The sequence below is a fragment of the Danio aesculapii genome, chromosome 22 (genome assembly GCF_903798145.1).
Source record: "Danio aesculapii chromosome 22, fDanAes4.1, whole genome shotgun sequence".
Taxonomy (NCBI): Eukaryota; Metazoa; Chordata; class Actinopteri; order Cypriniformes; family Danionidae; genus Danio; species Danio aesculapii.
In genome coordinates, this window is record NC_079456.1 from 33,321,135 (window position 1) to 33,341,164 (window position 20,030).

A 20,030-nucleotide genomic window follows, 5' to 3' on the forward strand; every position below is an offset into this window, starting at 1 on the left:
ACACTTGACTCTTTCGCCATTGAGATATTCTTTTAAATGACAGCGGGCGGTCAAAGAAACAGACAGTAAAGTCAGACGGATTAACAGAGAAGTAGAAAGTTTTTTGGAATCACATCATATCATTAATATCATTGAAGATTTTTAAAAGAATGATTTTTTGATATTTTTATAATTTATTATAATGATTTTTTATTATTTTATAATTTATTATAATGATTTTTTATTATTTTTATAATTTATTATAATGATTTTTATTATTTTTATAATTTATTACAATGAGTTTTTATTATTTTTAGAATTTATTATAATGATTTTTTATTATTTTTAGAATTTATTATAATGATTTTTTATTATTTTTAGAATTTATTATAATGATTTTTTATTATTTTTAGAATTTATTATAATGAGTTTTTTATTATTTTTAGAATTTATTATAATGATTTTTTATTATTTTTAGAATTTATTATAATGATTTTTTATTATTTTTAGAATTTATTATAATGATTTTTTATTATTTTTAGAATTTATTATAATGATTTTTTATTATTTTTAGAATTTATTATAATGAGTTTTTATTATTTTTAGAATTTATTATAATGATTTTTTATTATTTTTAGAATTTATTATAATGATTTTTTTATTATTTTTAGAATTTATTATAACGATTTTTTTATTATTTTTAGAATTTATTATAATGATTTTTTTATTATTTTTAGAATTTATTATAATGATTTTTTTTATTATTTTTTAGAATTTATTATAATGATTTTTTTATTATTTTTAGAATTTATTATAATGATTTTTTTATTATTTTTAGAATTTATTATAATGATGTTTTTTTTATTATTTTTTAGAATTTATTATAATGATTTTTTATTATTTTTAGAATTTATTATAATGATTTTTTTTATTATTTTTTAGAATTTATTATAATGATTTTTTATTATTTTTAGAATTTATTATAATGATTTGAAAGATTTTTTAAATCAAACTTTAATGCATCACTTGCTTTTGTTCATATTTTGGACAGCTCTACCTATTAAAGTTAAATATTAATGGCAACAGGACATGAGTTGCTCTACAATTATATTTTTTATTATGGCAAGAATAAAAACAAAAAAAGTAGCCTATACTTACTAAAACTACAGATTTTTTTTTATGTAGCCCACTCAACAGTTCACACATTACTGTCTTCAAGTTTCTGTCCTCTACTTATTCCTGACCATTATCACTAATAAAGCCTAGAAATTGGGTATCAGTATATTGTAAGCTGATAGGCTTAAATATTCCTTTCCAGTTATCAAAGACATCATTTGTTACTTAATTTTAGTTTGTAACTTGTAAATAGTTTTAAACTCAAAAATGTAATATATACATCAGTGTAAAACCTATGATAGGTGTAAAAACATTTTCTGTAATATTAAAACCACATGGGTCTCCACTTTTTCATGGCCTCTTTTTTTTGTTTTAACAAACTTTTCCCTCAGGTTTTTTCCAAACTTTTCCAAAAACTTTCCTCCTTTCCCACTGCTGTAGCAATTTCTAGCCAAGAATGATTGATCATCTGTTTCTCCCTATGATCACGCATGGACGGATCATAAGATGTCTGTACAGTCGTACCTGTTTCAGACGTAATCTCTTCAAAGTGTTTCATATTTAACTCAAATCAAACGCAGCGCCGCGCGATCTCTCAAAAAATTTCGAGAGCTCCGCCAGCCGAAATCATGCCGCGCACACACAAAGCGAAACTTCGCAAACACCACAATGGCATCACATTCGCCGTGCGCACTGAGTTCAATAACAGAAAGCTGATTGGCTATTGCATGTTGGTTTCATTTGTATTTGTAATACCACAAATTACGTTTGGACTAGTGAAATAAAGAACTACAACACCACGAAAACCAAGCGACAACAACAACAAAGAATTTAAACGAGCATTAGATGTAGCGTTACATGGACATCAGAAAAATAAGACCTGTGCAGAAATATTTAGGACCTAGAACAGCGACTTTGAGACTATTTAAGGCCTAAAATTTCGATTTTTAAATTTGAAACTTTTTAAGACCCCGCAGAAACCCTAAAAGAAATAATATATAGAGAAATAAGTGTGGCAACACAGTGGCTCAGTGGTTAGCACTGTGATCTCACAGCAAGAAGGTTGCTGGTTCGAGTCCTGGCTGGACCAATTGGCATTTCAGTGTGGAGTGTGCATGTTCTCCCCGTGTTGGCGTGGGTTTCCTCCGGGTGCTCTCGTTTCCCCCACAGTCCAAACACATGCACTATTAGGTGAACTGGATTAACTAAATTGGCCGTAGTGTATGTGTGTGAATGAGTGTGTATGGACAGTTCCCAGTACTGGGTTGGGATAGTTGGTGGTTCATTCCACTGTGGCAACCCCTGATAAATAGGAAACTAAGCCAAGAATGGACAGACTCTATTGAGCTGCTAAAGCCACTCCAACAATGCGCTTCTTGTTTCATTGATTTCCCAGAAACGCCATCAGCTGTCCAACACGCTCAGCAGAAATGACAGGAGAAAAGAACAATATCCAGTCCCAAAAATCTGTGAGACGTTATGGGACATCCTGTGCCAATAAGAGCCCGTAATCAGTGCAAGTAATGCTTTCTTACTTTGAGTTTGTGTCTTGTTTCTAGTCCAAATAGCTAAAAATGTTTAAATCAAGAAGCATTTTCAAGACAAGCAAAACAAATTGTCTTGTTTTAAGAAATAATATGTGAGATTTTCCTTAAAACAAAGCAGGGTAAGCAGAATAATCTTGATTTTTCTTTTACATGAGATTGTTTAGCTGGTTTTAAGGAAAAACTCACTTGTTTTTAATATACACTGTTAACGATTTTTGTAAAAGACACAGTATTTAACTGTAATATGAAGTGTATATTACTGTAGGACAGTTACGAAGCATGCTACTGTATCTTACAGTTGCATTAAGAAAATTACTGTGTATCTTACAGAAAAGATACAGATACACACTACCTGACAAAAGTCTTGTGGTGGATCTCAGCTGTAAGAGCAGCAAATAATAACTTGACCTCTAGTTGATCATTTGTAAAAGTGGCAGAAGGTGGATTTTTCCCTATGAATCATCTGTTGAACTGCATCCCAATCATCACAAATACTGCAGAAGACCTACAGGAACCAGCATGGACTCAAGATTCTCTCAGAAATCAGTCAAGTTTGGGGAAGGAATGATTGGGATTACATTTGCAGGGTATGTAAATGAATCCCAAAGGTAATTTCAATACCTTTTTAAGACTTTTTAAAAGACCTTCACAGAATATTTTAAGACCTCGTCGCCACTTCAGGTTTTAATCAGTATCAAACCTTTACCTTAATAAACAGGTGTTAATAAACACAATCATGCGACAGAACTCAGATAAGCTCGGAAAAAAACAAAGCATGAGGGAATAAATTACGTGGTTGTTTTCAGCTTCAGCCACTGTTTAAACTCGTCTTTCTCCAACCAGGAGTACGCAAACTTACATTTTCCCATTTTACGTTCTGTTTCACTTTATGGTTTCGCTACATGTAGAGAGCGTCACATCACCTGTACAAAAGAGATTGGCCGGTAGCACCCTGGCATGAACCAATCGCATGGATCGAGCACGCCTTTGTTAATAGTAAGAGGAAAATAAATATATTTATGCTTTTTTGAAATCAAACACTTTGGACGACTCTTGAACAAAACTACTTTTAAATACCTTTAACTGCATCCCAATCATCACAAATACTGCAGAAGACCAACTGGAACCCACATGGACACAAGATTCTCACAGAAATCAGTCAAGTTTTGTGAAAGAAAAATCATGGTTTGGGGTTACATTCAGTATGGGGGCATGAGAGATCTGCAGAGTGGATGATCAACATCAACAGCCTGAGGTATCAAGACATTTGTGCTGCCCATTACATTACAAACCACAGGAGAGGGCAAATTCTCCAGCAGGATAGCGCTCCTTCTCATACTTCAGCCTCCACATCAAAGTTCCTGAAAGCGACGAAGCTCAAGGTGCTCCAGGATTGGCCAGCCCAGTCACCAGACATGAACATTATTGAGCACAAGATGAAGGAGGAGGCATTGAAGATGAATCCAAAGAATCTTGAACTCTGGGAGTCCTGCAAGACTTTCTTTGCCATTCCAGATGACTTTATTAATAAGTGATTTGAGTCATTGCAGAGATGTATGGATGCAGTCCTCCGAGCTCACTTTTGTCTAAGCAAAGTCAGGCCTTACTGTCCTAATTCAATCACTAAAATCAAAGCATGATCATATTTTATTTTGGTAAAATAAGAATAATCTAGAGGTCTTTCCCTTTTCATATAAACCACTTCTGATACCAAATGATCAACTAGAAGTCATTATTTATTATTAGCTATCATTTGATGTTCCTAAAACTTGGCCAAAAAATATAGTCTTTCAGAAATATTAAGTCAAAATTAAGCGAGTTTCTGCTTAAAACAAGCGCAATAATCTTTTGTCAAAAAGAAAAAACTGATTATTTTGCTCAGCCTCACTGGCAGATGATTGTGTTTGTTTTAAGGAAAAACTCACTTAATTTTGACTCATTATTTCTGAAAACAACAACAAACGTTGTGCTTGTCTATAAAATGCTTCTTGGTTTAAGAATTTGTAGATATTTGAACTAGAAACAAGACAACTCTTAAGTAAGATGAGCATTTCTTGCAGCACATCTATGCTCTATTTAGCCTCTTCTGAACTTCTGCTAGAGCCAAAATGGAGGAAACGGCCATCTCAAAAACAAAACAACCCTGAGCAGTTGCATCATAAGAAGCTGAACACAGAAAAAAAAAGAGTTTAGAGGAGAAAGATTAGCCGTTTGAACGAGTGGAGCAGGTTGGATTATACGACACGTCATTATTTCAAGCTGAGCAGCTTTATTCACATTCACACACGTATAATGACAACTTCCTCCTTATAGTAACGTCTGACACTGTAGTCATGCTTTCATTCACACATTCTGAAGTATCACAAATATAGTTGAAGTCTGAATTATTAGACCTCCTGTATATTTTTACCTTTCTGTTCAACACATTTCGAAACATAACTAATCTCCAAAAGCTGATTTCTTTTATCTTTGGCATGATGACAGCACATAATATTTGACTAGATATTCTTCAAGATACTAGTATTCAGCTTAAAGTGACATTTAAAGGCTTCCCAAATGATGTTTAACACAGAATTTTTCACAGTATTTCCTATAATATTTTTTCTTCTGGAGAAAGTCTTATTTGCTTTATTTTGGCTAGAATGAACACAGTTTTAATTGTTCTTAAAAACATTTTATGGTCAATATTATTAGCCTCCTTAAGCAATATTTGTTTTGGATTGTCTTCAGAACAAACCACTGTTATACAATGACTTGCCTAATTACCCTAACCTGCCTAATTAACCTTTTTAACCTAGTTAACCTTTTAAATGTCACTAAGCTGAATACCAGTGTCTTGAAGAATATCTAGTCAAATATAATGTGCTGTCATCATGGCAAAGATAAAAGAAATCAGTTATTAGAAATGAGTTATTAAAACTATTATGATTGAAAAATAATTTCTTCGTTAATCAGGAATTGGGGGAAAAATATACAGGGGGGCTAATAATGCAGGAGGGCCAATAATTGAGCTGTGATTGGTTGTCAACAGGGAGGCTCCACCAACAGTCTGTGTCCATATTGTGTGCTGCCGGAAGCTTCGTCTTTCTGGACGAGTCTCAGTCCTCCGGGTCTCTCCAGCACTGTAGAAAAGTTGATCACCATCATCCAGCCTCACCTCAACGAAAGGTCTGTACTGTGCTTTTACCATAAATAAGGTGCTCACAGCCTTTTTATTACTGCGCAAAATAAGGCTGCTTGATTTTTTATTATTTTTTTGGTCATTATCTTGATCACAATTATTTAAAATAGCTGTATGTCCAAAAGGTTTGTTCCCTTGTAAATAACACAGAATTTTTCACAGTATTTCCTATAATATTTTTTCTTCTGGAGAAAGTCTTATTTGCTTTATTTTGGCTAGAATGAACACAGTTTTAATTTTTTAAAAACTTTTTACGGTCAATATTATTAGTCTCCTTAAGCAATACTTGTTTTGGATTGTCTCCAGAACAAACCACTGTTATACAATGACCTGTCTAATTACCCTAACTTGCCTATTTGACCTAATTACCCTAGTTAAGCCTTTAAATGTCACGTTTAGCTAAATATCTAGTCCGATATTATTTACTGTCATCATGGCAAAGATAAAAGAAATCAGTTATTAGAAATGAGTTATTAAAACTATTATGTTTAGAAATGTGTTGAAGAAATCTTCTCTTCTTTAAACAGAAATTGGACAAATATATACAGGAGGGCGAAAAATTCTGTCTTCAACTGTATCTTCAGGTTATGGGAGTGGGGATAAGATGCTAAACCTGACTGTAACTCTATATCCTGAGATACTCTTGGCGTCTACTGTACGCAGCGCTGGAAGGAATCTTTCCCTCCCTCCAAACCCTTTAGTCTGGATTTTATCCTCCCCCTCACTGGAATCTGTTTCTCGGCTGCCAACAAAGCCGAGGCACACCTTTTTTTCCATTTCATCACAATTCAGGATTTGGGAAGAAAGAAGGCAAACAAAGAAAGCACATTTGGAAGGCATTTATAAGGGGCGAGGGAGTCAAAGTATAAAAGATGATACAAACACAACGTCAATAAACCAAACGCAGCTTTAAAAGCTTGAAGATTCATTAGACTTCATTAAAGTCTGCATGACCAGGAAGCTGCAAACATTTGTTTTATACTGTGATGCAGAGAAACAGTATATTAAATGAGAAAACAGTGGGTGTGGCTTGTTATTTCTAGTGCGAGCTGATTGGCTATAGTAAAGTAGGTGTTTCATTCAGAAAGATGGGGAAAAGGGTTTAGAAAGTTATTACAACCTAACAGACTCCTCCTGCTCACCATTTCTGTTTGTGTTGAGACTGAAAGCTAGAGGGGCGTGGTTAAGCGTGTTAGCCCCGCCCAATACCCCAATACCAGATTTCCATTAAAGATTAATCAAAATTTTACGAACAGTAAATAATAAGTTGACTTCTAGTTGATCACTTGGTATCAGAAGTAGTTTAAAAGAAAGGCAAAGGCCTCTAGATTACGCTTATTTTACCAAAATAAAATATGATCAGGCCTTGATTTTGAATGAATTAATTAGGACAGTAAGGTCTGACTTTTCTTAGACAAAAGTCTTATCACTAAACAGAAATAATGTCCAGTATAGAATATGTCGTCATGCTGCAGTGGAAACAGAATGAATATTGTGTCTGACTCCCATGAGCTTGGAGGACTGCATCCATACATCCAACACAGGCTTATTCTGAAAACGTAGCCCTACAGATGTTTCTGGAGGCCGCGAATTACGTAGCCGGAGGTATGTAATGCTGCATTTCTTTTTTTAATCGAACGCTATGGGGCGCTGTGACGTCGTTCCTTTTCGCGCTCACCAGCTGACTGCTTACCTCCGTATGGACGGCATTCCAGCTGCAACCAGTTTGTCCCGTTAGCGCGCCATGTACGTTGGTGGACTTGAGACGCAGAGAGGAGTTGACCACAATGACGGGGTTCAAGTACGGTGAAGAGCAGTTCCAGAAATCAGGTCAGACAAAAACAGAGTCCAAATAATAAAACAAACAAGTAAATAACAGGGTGAGAATGTGGTAGAATCTGAAAACGTGGTAAAAAAATCAGACGAGGGCTTTTATATTTTTGGATTGCTTTTGAAACGTGTTGGTTGGGTTTAGGGAAGTGGGTGGGTGGGACAATCGATAAAATTGGGTGGGTTTAGGGAAGGGGGAGGGTGGGTCAGTCGATCGTTCACTCAGTCACTCAAAAAGTCAGTCGACAGCGGCCTCTGGTGGCTTTACACGAAAACAGCTGGCGCGAATGGCACGCCCGAGGGAAATTTGAGATTTCAAAAAGCATACACAGCGGCCTCTCGTGGATTCGCGAAAACAAAAACTGCAGAAAAACGTGCCGCCGGGACGTATTTCGTGGTTTCTAGAAACGTCTGTACAGGTACGTTTTCAGAATGATCCTGGGTTGCATACATCTCTGCATCTCTGCAATAACTCAAATAACATAATGAAGTAATCTGGAATGGCAAAGAAAGCGTTCTTGCAGGACTCTCAGAGTTCATCAAGATTATTTGGATTCATCTTCAATGCCTCCTCCTTCATCTTACCCCAGATGTCCTCAATAATATTCATATATGGTGACTGGGCTGGCCAATCCTGAAGCACCTTGACCTTCTTTGCGGTGGTTTGTAATGTAATGGGCAGCACAAATGTCTTGATACTTCAGGCTGTTGATGTTGCCATCCACTGTGAGATCTCTCGCACGTCCCAATACTGAATGTAACCCCAAACCATGATTTTTTCAACACCCAACTTGACTGATTTCTGTAAGAATCTTGGGTTCATGCGGGTTCCAGTAGGCCTTCTGCAGTTTTTGTGATGATTGGGATGCAGTTCAACAGATGATTCATGGCAAAAATCAACCTTCTGCCACTTTTACAAATGATCAACTAGAAGTCAAGTTATTATTTGCTGCTGTCAGGTAGAGATCAATAGTGTGTTTATGTGTTTCACACTCACCCAGGTTGGGCTGAGAGAGAGCCATAGAGCGCTGCTGGATGCTGGCAGTGTTGGAGACCTGATTATGAAGGCTCAGCTGGGCCATCGAGGGGGTCATGCTCTTCCTAGGGTCGTGCCATGTGGTGATCTTCTCAATGTGACTGCACAACAAACACAGGAAACATTCGGTTAGTTAGAGTACATTGGTTAGGATTCATTAACCCCTTAATTGTCACTCTCATCTGGCAAGTTTACATCACTTTGTTGATATTAGATTCTGATCTAATCAGTGGATGCCCTTCCAGCTGCAACCCAGTACTGGGAAACACCCATACACACTCACATTTACACACACACTCATACACTACAGCCAATTTAGTTCATCAGATCCCCTATAGCGCATGTGTTTGGACTGTGGGGGAAACCGGAGCACCTGGAGGAAACCCACACCAACATAGTGAGAACATGCAAACTCCACACAGAAATGCCAACTGACCCAGCTGGGATTCAAACCAGCGACTTTCTTGCTGTGAGGCCACAGTGTAAACCACTGAGCCACCATATTGCCTTCTACGCAATGTATACTTTAATAAAAATAAGTAAGAAGTGCTATAGAAATAAAGCTGAAATGAATTGTAAAAACTGTGTGTGTGTGTGTGTGTGTGTGTGTGTGTGTGTGTGTGTGCGCGTGTGTGTGTGTGTGTGTGTGTGTGTGTGTGTTGGTGATAGCAGCTCAATCTGTATCTGCACACCCTGAGTGAACGCTTCAAAACTTGCAGCGACGGGAAATTCTGGCTTCTCTACATTTTTTCAACGCAAGGTCACGATTAGCAGCAGACAGACGCTAGTTTACAATCTCACTGTCCGTCTGTCAGTAAATTCTCACATTATACTGTAGCTCAGGGTTTTAAAACCTGCGGATCTGATTCTGGCTCACGTTCATCAACCCTGATCGACCGCTTCAAGTGAGTTTCCCTGGAAATGAACCATGCAGATCTGCAGGATATAGAGTTATGATGATGACTAAATAACATGGGTCCTTTAAAGAAACACTCGAGCAGTTACGCACGTGACGTGTGCAGTAAAAACTCATAAAACATCAAAAACATAAATGCACAGAGATTAACATTATATTGAAACATCTGTTTATATTTTCATTTCAGACAAATTAGACAAATATCAATCTGTAAACATGTTTAATATTGTAAATGAGGGGAATAAACATGCGTTATGGATGATGTGGGCAGAAAAGTCTGAGTTTACTAGCTCCACTAGTCTTAAACAGTTGAGTTTTATCATTTTCTGAATCTATTCATCAGATATCGGTGTTTGGCAGAAGCACTTTTAGCTTAGCTTAGCATAATTCATTGAATCGAATTAGACCATTAGCATCTCGCTTAATAAGTTTGGATAATTTTCCTATTTAAAGCTCGACTCTTCTGCAGTTACATTGTGCACCAAGACCGACAGAAAATAAAAAGTTGTTATTTTCTAGGCTGATATGGATAGAGGAACTAAGTAGGATTGTCACAATACCATTAATTAATGTTACTATACTATACCAGCTGAAGTATCATGACACCAAGTAGTATTGCGATACTGTAATTCATAACTCAAATTATAAAGAAAATTGTCAGAAATCCTATATTTTATGTTATAATAGGCCTACTTGACTGTAATTCATAATTCCCTTAAGGCTAAAACGTATTATTTGCACCTTAATTCACCTAAAATGTATTCATTCTTTTAGTTTATTTTGTAGATAACTGACCAACAGTACATTAAAATAAAGATATTTATTCAGTAACTATACTGAATGAAATTTGTTACAAAAGAGCTTCTTTTCCAACAAAATTAGGAAATATGAAGTGCTCAAAAATTGTTTCAATGTTTCCTGTTGCTATTTTGGGTTTTTCGTCTATTTTTTTAAGTCTTATCAGGTAACAATCCAAAGCAATTCAAAATTTCACTTTGTGAGTCGTTCTTTTAAAGAGATTGCTGTGGTTGTTGTAGCTACTAAATCATATTAACCGGAAAAGAAATGAACCGATTCAGATGTGCATTCAACCTGAAGCATTAGAAAACATGCAATAGGCTACCATAAAAGGCGCAAATTCGACAGTTTTGCAACCGTAAAGGGCTCCACAGACTATTCAAATAAAAGTATTTATTGTTGCACAAACGTGTGAGTATTTTAGTGATTTTTCCAACCATTAATGACGATACTACCATTTACAAACTACAGTGGCACCGCCAGTATTTTGGAGCCATAGTATCGCGATACTACCTTCAGACCATGAAACCCTAGAACTAAGCGCTCATTCTGACGTAACAATCAAGACACTTTGCTGCCGTGCATGGCTGTAGCAGTGCAATATTGCACAACGCCTGTAAAATCAACAATTTCAGCCTAGAAAATAGCAGCTTTTTCCCGTCAGTCTTAGTAGACAATACAGCTATACAATCAGAAAAAACCTATGAAGTCCCTCCAGAAAGTCCCTAATTCTATATTTTGTATCTATAATTGCATATCATTATAAGTTTCAGCTCAAAATATCACACAGATAATGTGTTATAACTCTTTGAAGCTGCCCCTTTTAGGCTTTGATGCTAATTGTGGCGTTTTGGTGATTTTTGGTGATATTTGGTCGCTTTAAATGCGAATGAGATTGTGCTCTTTTTAGAAGAGGGCGGAGCTACAAACGCCTGTGTGTCAGCATAGTGGAAGATTCAAAAACGAGACTAACGTCCTATGCTAATGAGGGAGCGATGGTTACTAGTGGGCGGGACTTTGCCCCTCTGATGACACGTACAAAGAGAGAATGTCAATCAAAGTGTTTCTCCAGACTGTTTTTATCAAGTCTGATTATAAACAACACAATTAATACACATTTACCATTAGAGGCTGATTATATTCACACACTGCTGACACAACTGTGTTTATACTCCTTATAAAAGTGAGTTTTGCATAATAGCTCCCCTTTAAATGAAACTCACAGTTTCCTTGCTGATGTTTCAGCACACAACACAGTCAAATGATAATTTTAATCGCTTTTAAACAGAGCCTAAATTGTGTAGAGTCAATAAATCACATTTATATCTCAAATGACTAATCAATATCAAGATCTGGGCTCACTTTATCCCTATAAACATAGAAATGTTCAAGCATTCAAGCTGACTTTACTCCAGGGCAGCAGCGCTTTTCCATTTTTAACTTCAGAGACACGTTTCCGCTAATAAACATCTTCCTGGGTCGGTTACATTCTTTACAGGTTGTTATTTTGTGCTTGTTTGTACACAGACCGGGCCTCAAATCAGTGTGTGGTCACGTGAGTCACTGAATCCACACGAGAGGGACTGACACACACACACACACACTGGGAGATTATCTGCTTCCTGCTGATCTCGGACAGGATGCCTGTTCTCCATGTGCGTCTGTTCAGATTTAAGGATGAGTCATATATTCATATATAAGGGGATTTTTTTAGCTCCCACAATGGTAAAAATGAATGTGATTTCAATAATAATAATAATAATAATAATAATAATAATAATAATAATAATAATAATAAAACAACACCTATGAATCTAATCTGTTACCTCCCCTACTGTGAATGAATCTAATCTGTTACCAAATCTGTTACCTCCCCTACTGTACATATTAAATAACTGTAAAACTCACACTCCCTGTGTAACCCTTCACTATATATGGTTTATTTACAGTTGTGAATTGCATTATGAGATGCTAATTTCTGCTCTGTCCACTTTTGATGTTGTAAATTCAATTCTACAGTTGTTTTATTAACATTGTAGTCGTTTAGTCGTATTAATAGTATAATGTATCAAGAATCAATCAATAAGAATCAATATCTAGAGAAATAAGTCTGTAAAATAACAGAAAATGTGCTGCAGTTTATTACAAGGTTATTGTATAGTAATATACAACACCAACCCAGGCAATATATGACTTTACACTAATAAAACTGTTCATAAAAGTCACTTTCTACAACTTTTCAAGGTTAAAAGTGGTTGGATGAAAGATCAAGATCCCATAATTAAAGATTAAAGACCTATCTTTATAGTAAAGCATACACACAATGCATCACATAACGGTGTGATACATGAACGTGCTCCACGCAGGTTTTTACATCTTGTTTATATACACTATAAACAGCAGCTACGCTAATTACTCTCTTTGTTCTCTATTTCCACCAGGGGATACTCATCCCGAAGCCCTCAGAGACTATGCAGCGCCACTGATGCGATCCAAGACCAGAGACGAAATGATGCCAAGGTTTCCATAATCCTGGACCAGGCCGTATCCTGAGCAGCTGCTGTGGTGTTCATGGAGGAGTGGAAAGCATGAGACTGATTCCTGTGACGCTCCAGGGACAGACGAGTCTCGCTGATGTCCAGCTTCTCTGCACAAGACGTTTGGTCATAGGAGAAATGGTCGTGCCCAACTGAGTCTGGTTTCTCTCAAGGTTTTTAATTCTTTACTTTCACCAATTGGTGAAGTTTTTTCCTCGCCGTTGTCACCACTGGCTTGCATGGTTCTGGATCAGTAGAGCTGCGTATTGATGGATTTGCTCTTCAGTGTTTGGACTCTCAGTAGTGATTATTAAACCACACTGAGCTAAACTGAACTGAACTTAAACACTACAAACTGAACTACACTGTTTCAATTTACTATGATCTTCTATGTGAAGCTGCATTGACACAATCTACATTGTAAAAGCGCTATACAAATAAAGGTGAATTGAATTGAATATTGCAACTCAAAAGCAGAAATTAATGGGCGAAAATAAAAAATAATAACACTAATCACACAATCACTGGTGTAAATCCGACCGTGTGAAGGCATCAGCTCTGGGTTAATTAGGGGAGCTGGGCAGATTTACGAAGGTCTGACGGGACTGAGGAGGAGCGGGCCCCTGGGGGTCCTGCTGCTCTGGGTGGGGCAGCTGTCCTGCACCTGTGAGCCCCTTAAATCTGAGGCCCACATGCTAAAACCAATACATACCAACAGCTGTTTAGCCCTGTACTGCTGAAGCAAAAAAAAAGTTACTGAGGCCCCAATTACACTAATACACATTTCACCCAGCGTTTCTAAACAGCTCTCCGTCCACACTACACCATTGAAAACGCACATCACGTGATCCACACACACACTCTGGCATGCGCTGCAGCGTATGCGGAGGTCTGAGCTCCAGGAAGTCAGCGGGTGCTTTGAGCACAAAACCCCAGGTGAGAGCAGCGCACGTCAGACAGTTCATTAAGGATCTACCGCTGGATCTCATCTCACTATAGTTGTTAAAGGTGATATTTAATTCATCCTGTCTCTATCTAACGACTCCTTAGTCTTTTGAATCTATCACTTGTTCTCAGGTAAATGTGTTTTGGCTGAGCGCAAAGATAAGTTAATATATATAATGTAACCGCGTACACTGATTCTGCACATTTGACTGATTGCTTGCCTTTATTACCTCTAATTTATTATTGTACGTTACACTTTTATAAAGGCCATTATTGATAAAGTACACTTTGCAAAGGGTGACCAAAAAGTGGTACGGTACGGTTCGGTTCGGTACGCCTTTTGACAGTGGAAACGGCCATAACCAAACCAAACCGTACCGTACCACTCAGTGGAAACAGGCCAATGGTGGCTGTTTTTGCCTGATTTTCTCTGTTGGAAAGAGGTCAAATGTGACATTTTCACTTTACTTCACTTCAAGTGAGTGAAAGAGAGCTGAAGCTGAAACTGCCATTTGCTTTTTTACTCCACACAGAGAGCGTCACATGAAGAGATGAACAGCGTAATTGTATTTAAAGTTTACCTAATACTATCATCTCCAACATATTCAAGTACACAGTCTGTTCAACACATTTCCAGGACTTTTCCACAACATTTTGTGTTTATTTGTTTTTTCCTAAACTTTGTCATACCTTGTCAAAACTCCATGACTTTTTTTGAACCCTGATTATACTATTTTTATGACCCCTTCACCTCTACCCAATCTGTTTTCAGCTTTCTAGAAAAGTTTTTTGAGCGGGTTTTGGAAAAACAGCAGAGATTAAGAGGCGCAGGGGCTGACGCTCGCACCGCCATGTTTGGGTATGAGCCACATGCTGTTTTCAGAGGAAACACACACACCTCAAAGAAACAATGGCTTGGTAGTGGATTAGAGGTGACACACACACACAGCCACAGGCTGAAACAACACTGACACACACCCCAGTATAGGCAGATGAACACAACACCTCTAAACTGAGCTTCCAGCTCTTCCTGTTAGCGTGCTAATGGTGGAAAATAACACACACACATACACACCAGTCTTGCTCCAGCACTTGTCATGGCACACATTCATAGCAACAAATCAGCAGCACTGACTAAATACTGTGATTATTGGCCCGTTTCCACTGAGTGGTACGGTACGGTACGGTTCGGTTTGGTACACTTTTATGGCCGTTTCCACTGTCAAAAAGCGTACCGTACCGTACCACTTTTTCAGCACCCTTTCGAAAGGGTACCAAACACGAGAAAGGGTACCAAAAGGCGGAGCCACACGCGCAGCTGAATGCTATTGGTTTACAGAGAGGCGTCATTTGCTTACGCAACAAGCCAGAATGAAAACAAAAAACCCGCCATGTTTGAAATACACAGTGAGAGATTACAGCGGAATTATAAAAACATATAATAACGAGCCATGGTCGATCTGGGCTCAAACAAACCTTGTCGTCGTCTGGATGAACAGCCACAAAGCCAAGAAGAAGAGCAGATTTACCCTGTGCCGTGTCGTTTTTTACGAGCCAGTCTGAGGTGCGAGCGGTTTCGCTTTCTTGCTTGTGTGTGTCTAACATTATATCTGAAATAACAAACTTCTTGAGCTGATGATAATAACCTGGGCTTGATTATTGACGTGCTTTTGAAACCTGATCCTGTCAGACACTGACAAACGCGAGAGTGAAGCGTGAAGAAACAAAAGGAGAAGCCGGAAAAAAAGGAGCACATTATTTCTCAGCAAACATGAACAAAATGCCATGTATAACTAACTTATTATCTTCACCTTTTGGATTAATATGAACTGGTTATGATGGAATTACTCTCTAACAGAGGCTACATGTGCTGCTGAAGATTACAGACAAAGATGAGAGGTTTTCACTGACTGTAGGCTATATTTTGTGTTGTTTTGAACCTAAATACGGACGAAATGTCTGTTGTGTGTAGTTTTTCTGTAGTTGATAACATATCGGAGACTGTAAGGGCTGTATGTGTTTATATATGTTCATTTATTTAGTTATTTAATATAATTGCAGATGTTACAGTAGGCTGTTTCACATTGTCATTGATTTGCATTTATAATCAACTCATGTTCATTGAAAAGTTAGTGATAAACATTTATACACAAGTATTTATGTGTATATAGCATCTGTTTTGTGAGAAGCGCTTCTCATATGATATGTGAGCGACCCGTACAGCTTTATTGTAGACATTTGTTCGAGTGAGAATGATGTCGACTGAAACTTTCTGTCATACACCACGCCCACCAAAAGGGTACCCTTTTTAGTGGAAACGCAAGCCTCATAAAGGTGACCCGTACCAAACCGAACCGTACCGTACCGTACCAGTGAGTGGAAACGAGCCATTAAGTGCCGTTTACACTAGTGCATTCTCCTTTTAAAATGGCGCTTCAGTGGAGACGTGTTTTTAGCAACCTTCAATCATTAATTTTCCTTCGGCTTATCCCCTTATTCATCAAGGATCGCCACAGCGGAATAAACCGTCAACTTATCCAGCATATGTTTTGCACAGCGGATGCCCTTCCAGCCGCAACCCAGTACTGACCTGAAAAAACTAATTGTTGCTTGACATAAAGATGGCCTGGGCTATAAGAAGATAGCCTACACTCTGAAACTGACACACTGTATATTGCCATAAGAATAAAATTGGAAATTGAAAAAATATAACTGATTTAGATCAACTGGGATGAGCAAGTCTTGTTCCACGCAGTGCATCTGCATAAAATATAATAAGTATACCCTTTGCTGTGACACTCATATATTTAACTCAGGTGCTGTTCATTTCGTCTGAGCATCCTTGAGATGGCTCTACACCTTCATTCGAGTCCAGCTGTGTTTGATTATACTGACTGGACTTGATTAGGAAAGCCACACACCTGTCTATATAAGACCTTGCAGCTCACAATGCATGTCAGAGCAAATAAGAACCATGAGGTCAAAGGAACCGCCTGAAGAGCTCAGAGACACAATTGTGGAAGGCACAGATCTGGCCAAGGTCACAAAACCATTTCTGCTGCACTTAAAGTTCCTCAAAGCACTGTGGCCTCCATAATCCTTAAATGGAAGATGTTTGGGACAACCAGAAGCCTTCCTAGAGCTGGTCGTCTGGCCAAACTGAGCTATCAGGGGAGAAGAGCCTTGGTGAGAGAGGTAAAGAAGAACCCCAAAGATCACTGTGGCTGAGCTCTAGAGATGCAGTTGGGAAATGGGAGAAAGTCACTGCAGCCCTCCACCAGTGGGAACTGTAGCCTCTCCTGAGGGCAAGACACATGAAAGCTTGTATGAACTTTGCTAAAATGGTGAGAAATAAGATTCTCTGGTCTGATGAGATCAAGATGGAACTTTTTGGCCTTAATTGTAAGCGGTGTGTGTGTGGAGAAAACCAGGCACTGCTCATCACCTGTGCAATACAGTCCTAACAGTGAAGCATGCTGGTGGCAGCATCATGCTGTGGGGGTGTTTTTCAGCTGCAGGGACAGGACGACTGGTTGCAATCGAGGGAAAGATGAATGCGGCCAAGTACAAGGATATCCAAGGCAAAAACCTTCTCCAGAGTGCTTAGGACCTCAGACTGGGCCGAAGGTTTACCTTCCAACAAGACAATGACCCTAAGCACACAGCTAAAATAATGTAAGAGTGGCTTCACAACAACTCCGTGACTGTTCTTGAATGGCCCAGCCAGAGCCCTGACCTAAACCCAATTGAGCATCTCTGGAAAGACCTAAAATGGCTGTCCACCAATGTTTACCATTCAACCTGACAGAACTGGAGGGGATCTGCAAGGAGGAATGGCAGAGGATCCCCAAATACAAGTGTGAAAATCTTTCTGCATCTTTCTCAATAAGACTAATGGCTGAATTAGATCAGAAGTTGCTTCTGCTAAATACTGAGCAAAGGGTCTGAATACTTGTGATATGTGATATTTCAGATTTTCTGCTTTAATAAATCTACAAAAAGGTCAACAATTCTGTGTTTTTCTGTCAATATGAGGTGCTGTGTGGACATTCATGAGGAATAACAATGATAACAAAGAGGGAAACATTTAAGGGGGTCTGAATACGTTCCCTACCCACTGTATGGCTTAGCAGAGGTTTAGATGGAGGGTTTAGCTCTACAAAACAGAGCCCATCCTGAACACTCTATAAATAGCCCCAATTTTAATGCTTCTGAATCTGTCCAATCGGATGTTTGTATAAAGAGAAAGCCCCGCCCCTGATAGCACCTGCAACTAATGTGGAAGTATCAAATGGTGCCTGTGCTTTGTGTAGAGATGATGATGATATTAAAACATGAGGGGAGTGTGTGATGTGTCCCGCGCTCATTTGTATGTGTGTGTGTAATGACACCGGACGTTAAAGCAGCGCGTCTGAAGCACCTTTCACCCGCAAACGTGTTCAGCGGCCAGCAGGAAAACTCCAGGAATGTGAGTCTGTCTGTAGCCATGGAGATTTCAACACACTGCAAACGGGGCTGGCACACACACACACACACACACACACACATATATGCAGAAACACACACAAACACAGATGCACACCCACACACACTCATTCACACACTAGTGTTTTAATAACTCATCTCTAATAACTGATTTATTTGATCTTTGCCATGATGACAGTAGTAATATTTTATTAGATATTTTTCAAGACACTTCTATACAGCTTAAAGTGACATTTAAAGGTCTAACTTGGTTAAATAGGTTAACTAGGCAGGTTAGAGTAATTAGGCAAGTTATTGTATAACAATGGTTTGTTCTGGAGACTATAGAAATAAAATAGAGCTTAAAGGAGCTAATAATTTTGTCCTTAAAATGGATTTTAAAATATTAAAAACTGCTTTTATTCTAGCCAAAATAAAACAAATAATTTTTGCAGTTTTTTGGGGTTTGCAAAGTTCATTTTTACTTCACAAAACTTACATTTTCCCTTTTAAGTTCTTTATTTTTGTTAGTAATTTTTTTTATTTCTCAAAAAAATACATTTTTGCTTTGCGATTTTTGAAGATTTGCATTTATTTATTTTTTGCTCAGTACTTTATTTTTTGTTTGCAAAACTTTCTTTTATTTTGCAAGTAAATTTGGCCCTAGATTGACTCTATACTGTTGCTCCTGCACCAAAAACAATAAGCGGACATGACAGCAGCCCGGTGACGACATTAAATACGACCCGAGCAGAGACTTAAAAGTATTAATTTAACCCGTTTGTGCCGAATAATGAGTTTTGATTCTGTATTAGTGATCACGATCGCAAACGAATCGTTCTTTTAAACAGGATCTTCTAAGTGAACTGGTTGAACCAGTTCACCAAATCGAACTGAATCATTTAAAACGATTTGTGTCTTCAGTAAACACTCTTAACCACAAACTACTTACTTTTTAACATGCCTGATACCCCCTTCTGACTTGAAATAACCCAGCATCTACTAAGTTACTCAGTTATTAGAACAGTACACTGAGATAAGATTTGAAAAGTGGTGAACTGCGCATGCGTGATTCAGCAGGTGAACTGAACACAAACAGTACATGACAGCCTGCTGTGACTGAACTAAACCTGAACAACTGCAGCGCAGGTAAACCGAGGGCTTAAATAAGAGGATCTGGCGAAATGTAAGTTTATTTCATAAAAGAAAGTTGTAATGTAGTTTAAATAAGTAAACCATGTTTTAGTTGGGTTGCAAAATGTTATTGTAAGAAACTTTTCAGATCATGGTGATGTTTTAACTGACTGAATGTATAATTGCTGACTACATATCTTTGATATGTTGAGTCTAAACATGGGAAGATTATCACAAAAGATCCGATTCACATAAAAGATTTGAACTTCCCATCACTACTGTGTGTTTCTAACCTCTGAAGTAGCCTTGCACACATATTGTACTTAGGGCTGCTATCTTGTGGGCTGTTGTATTTAAATTTCAGGATGGGTAGATGACAGTGGTCATGTGTCCTCTGAATACATGTTTCAAAATTTGTATCTTTGGTTGTTTTTATTATACAATATTTAATATTTTAATGATTTTGAATCATTCACCTAACAAATATCCTAATTTACAAAAGAAAAAAACTAAAACTAATACTGACACTAATAAAAACTAAACTAAA

The 20,030-nt window shown here is 37.7% G+C and overlaps 1 protein-coding gene across 2 annotated transcripts in view; it reads right to left on the reverse strand.

Annotated features, from left to right (window-relative positions):
- Window positions 1-20,030, reverse strand: part of wwtr1 (WW domain containing transcription regulator 1) — an 87,312-nt gene that overhangs the window by 22,822 nt on the left and 44,460 nt on the right. For both annotated transcript variants that reach the window (XM_056448370.1, XM_056448369.1), the window contains exon 2: window positions 8,651-8,790. In XM_056448370.1, the coding sequence (XP_056304345.1) occupies window positions 8,651-8,790 (140 nt within the window). The remainder of the gene's footprint in view (window positions 1-8,650; window positions 8,791-20,030) is intronic.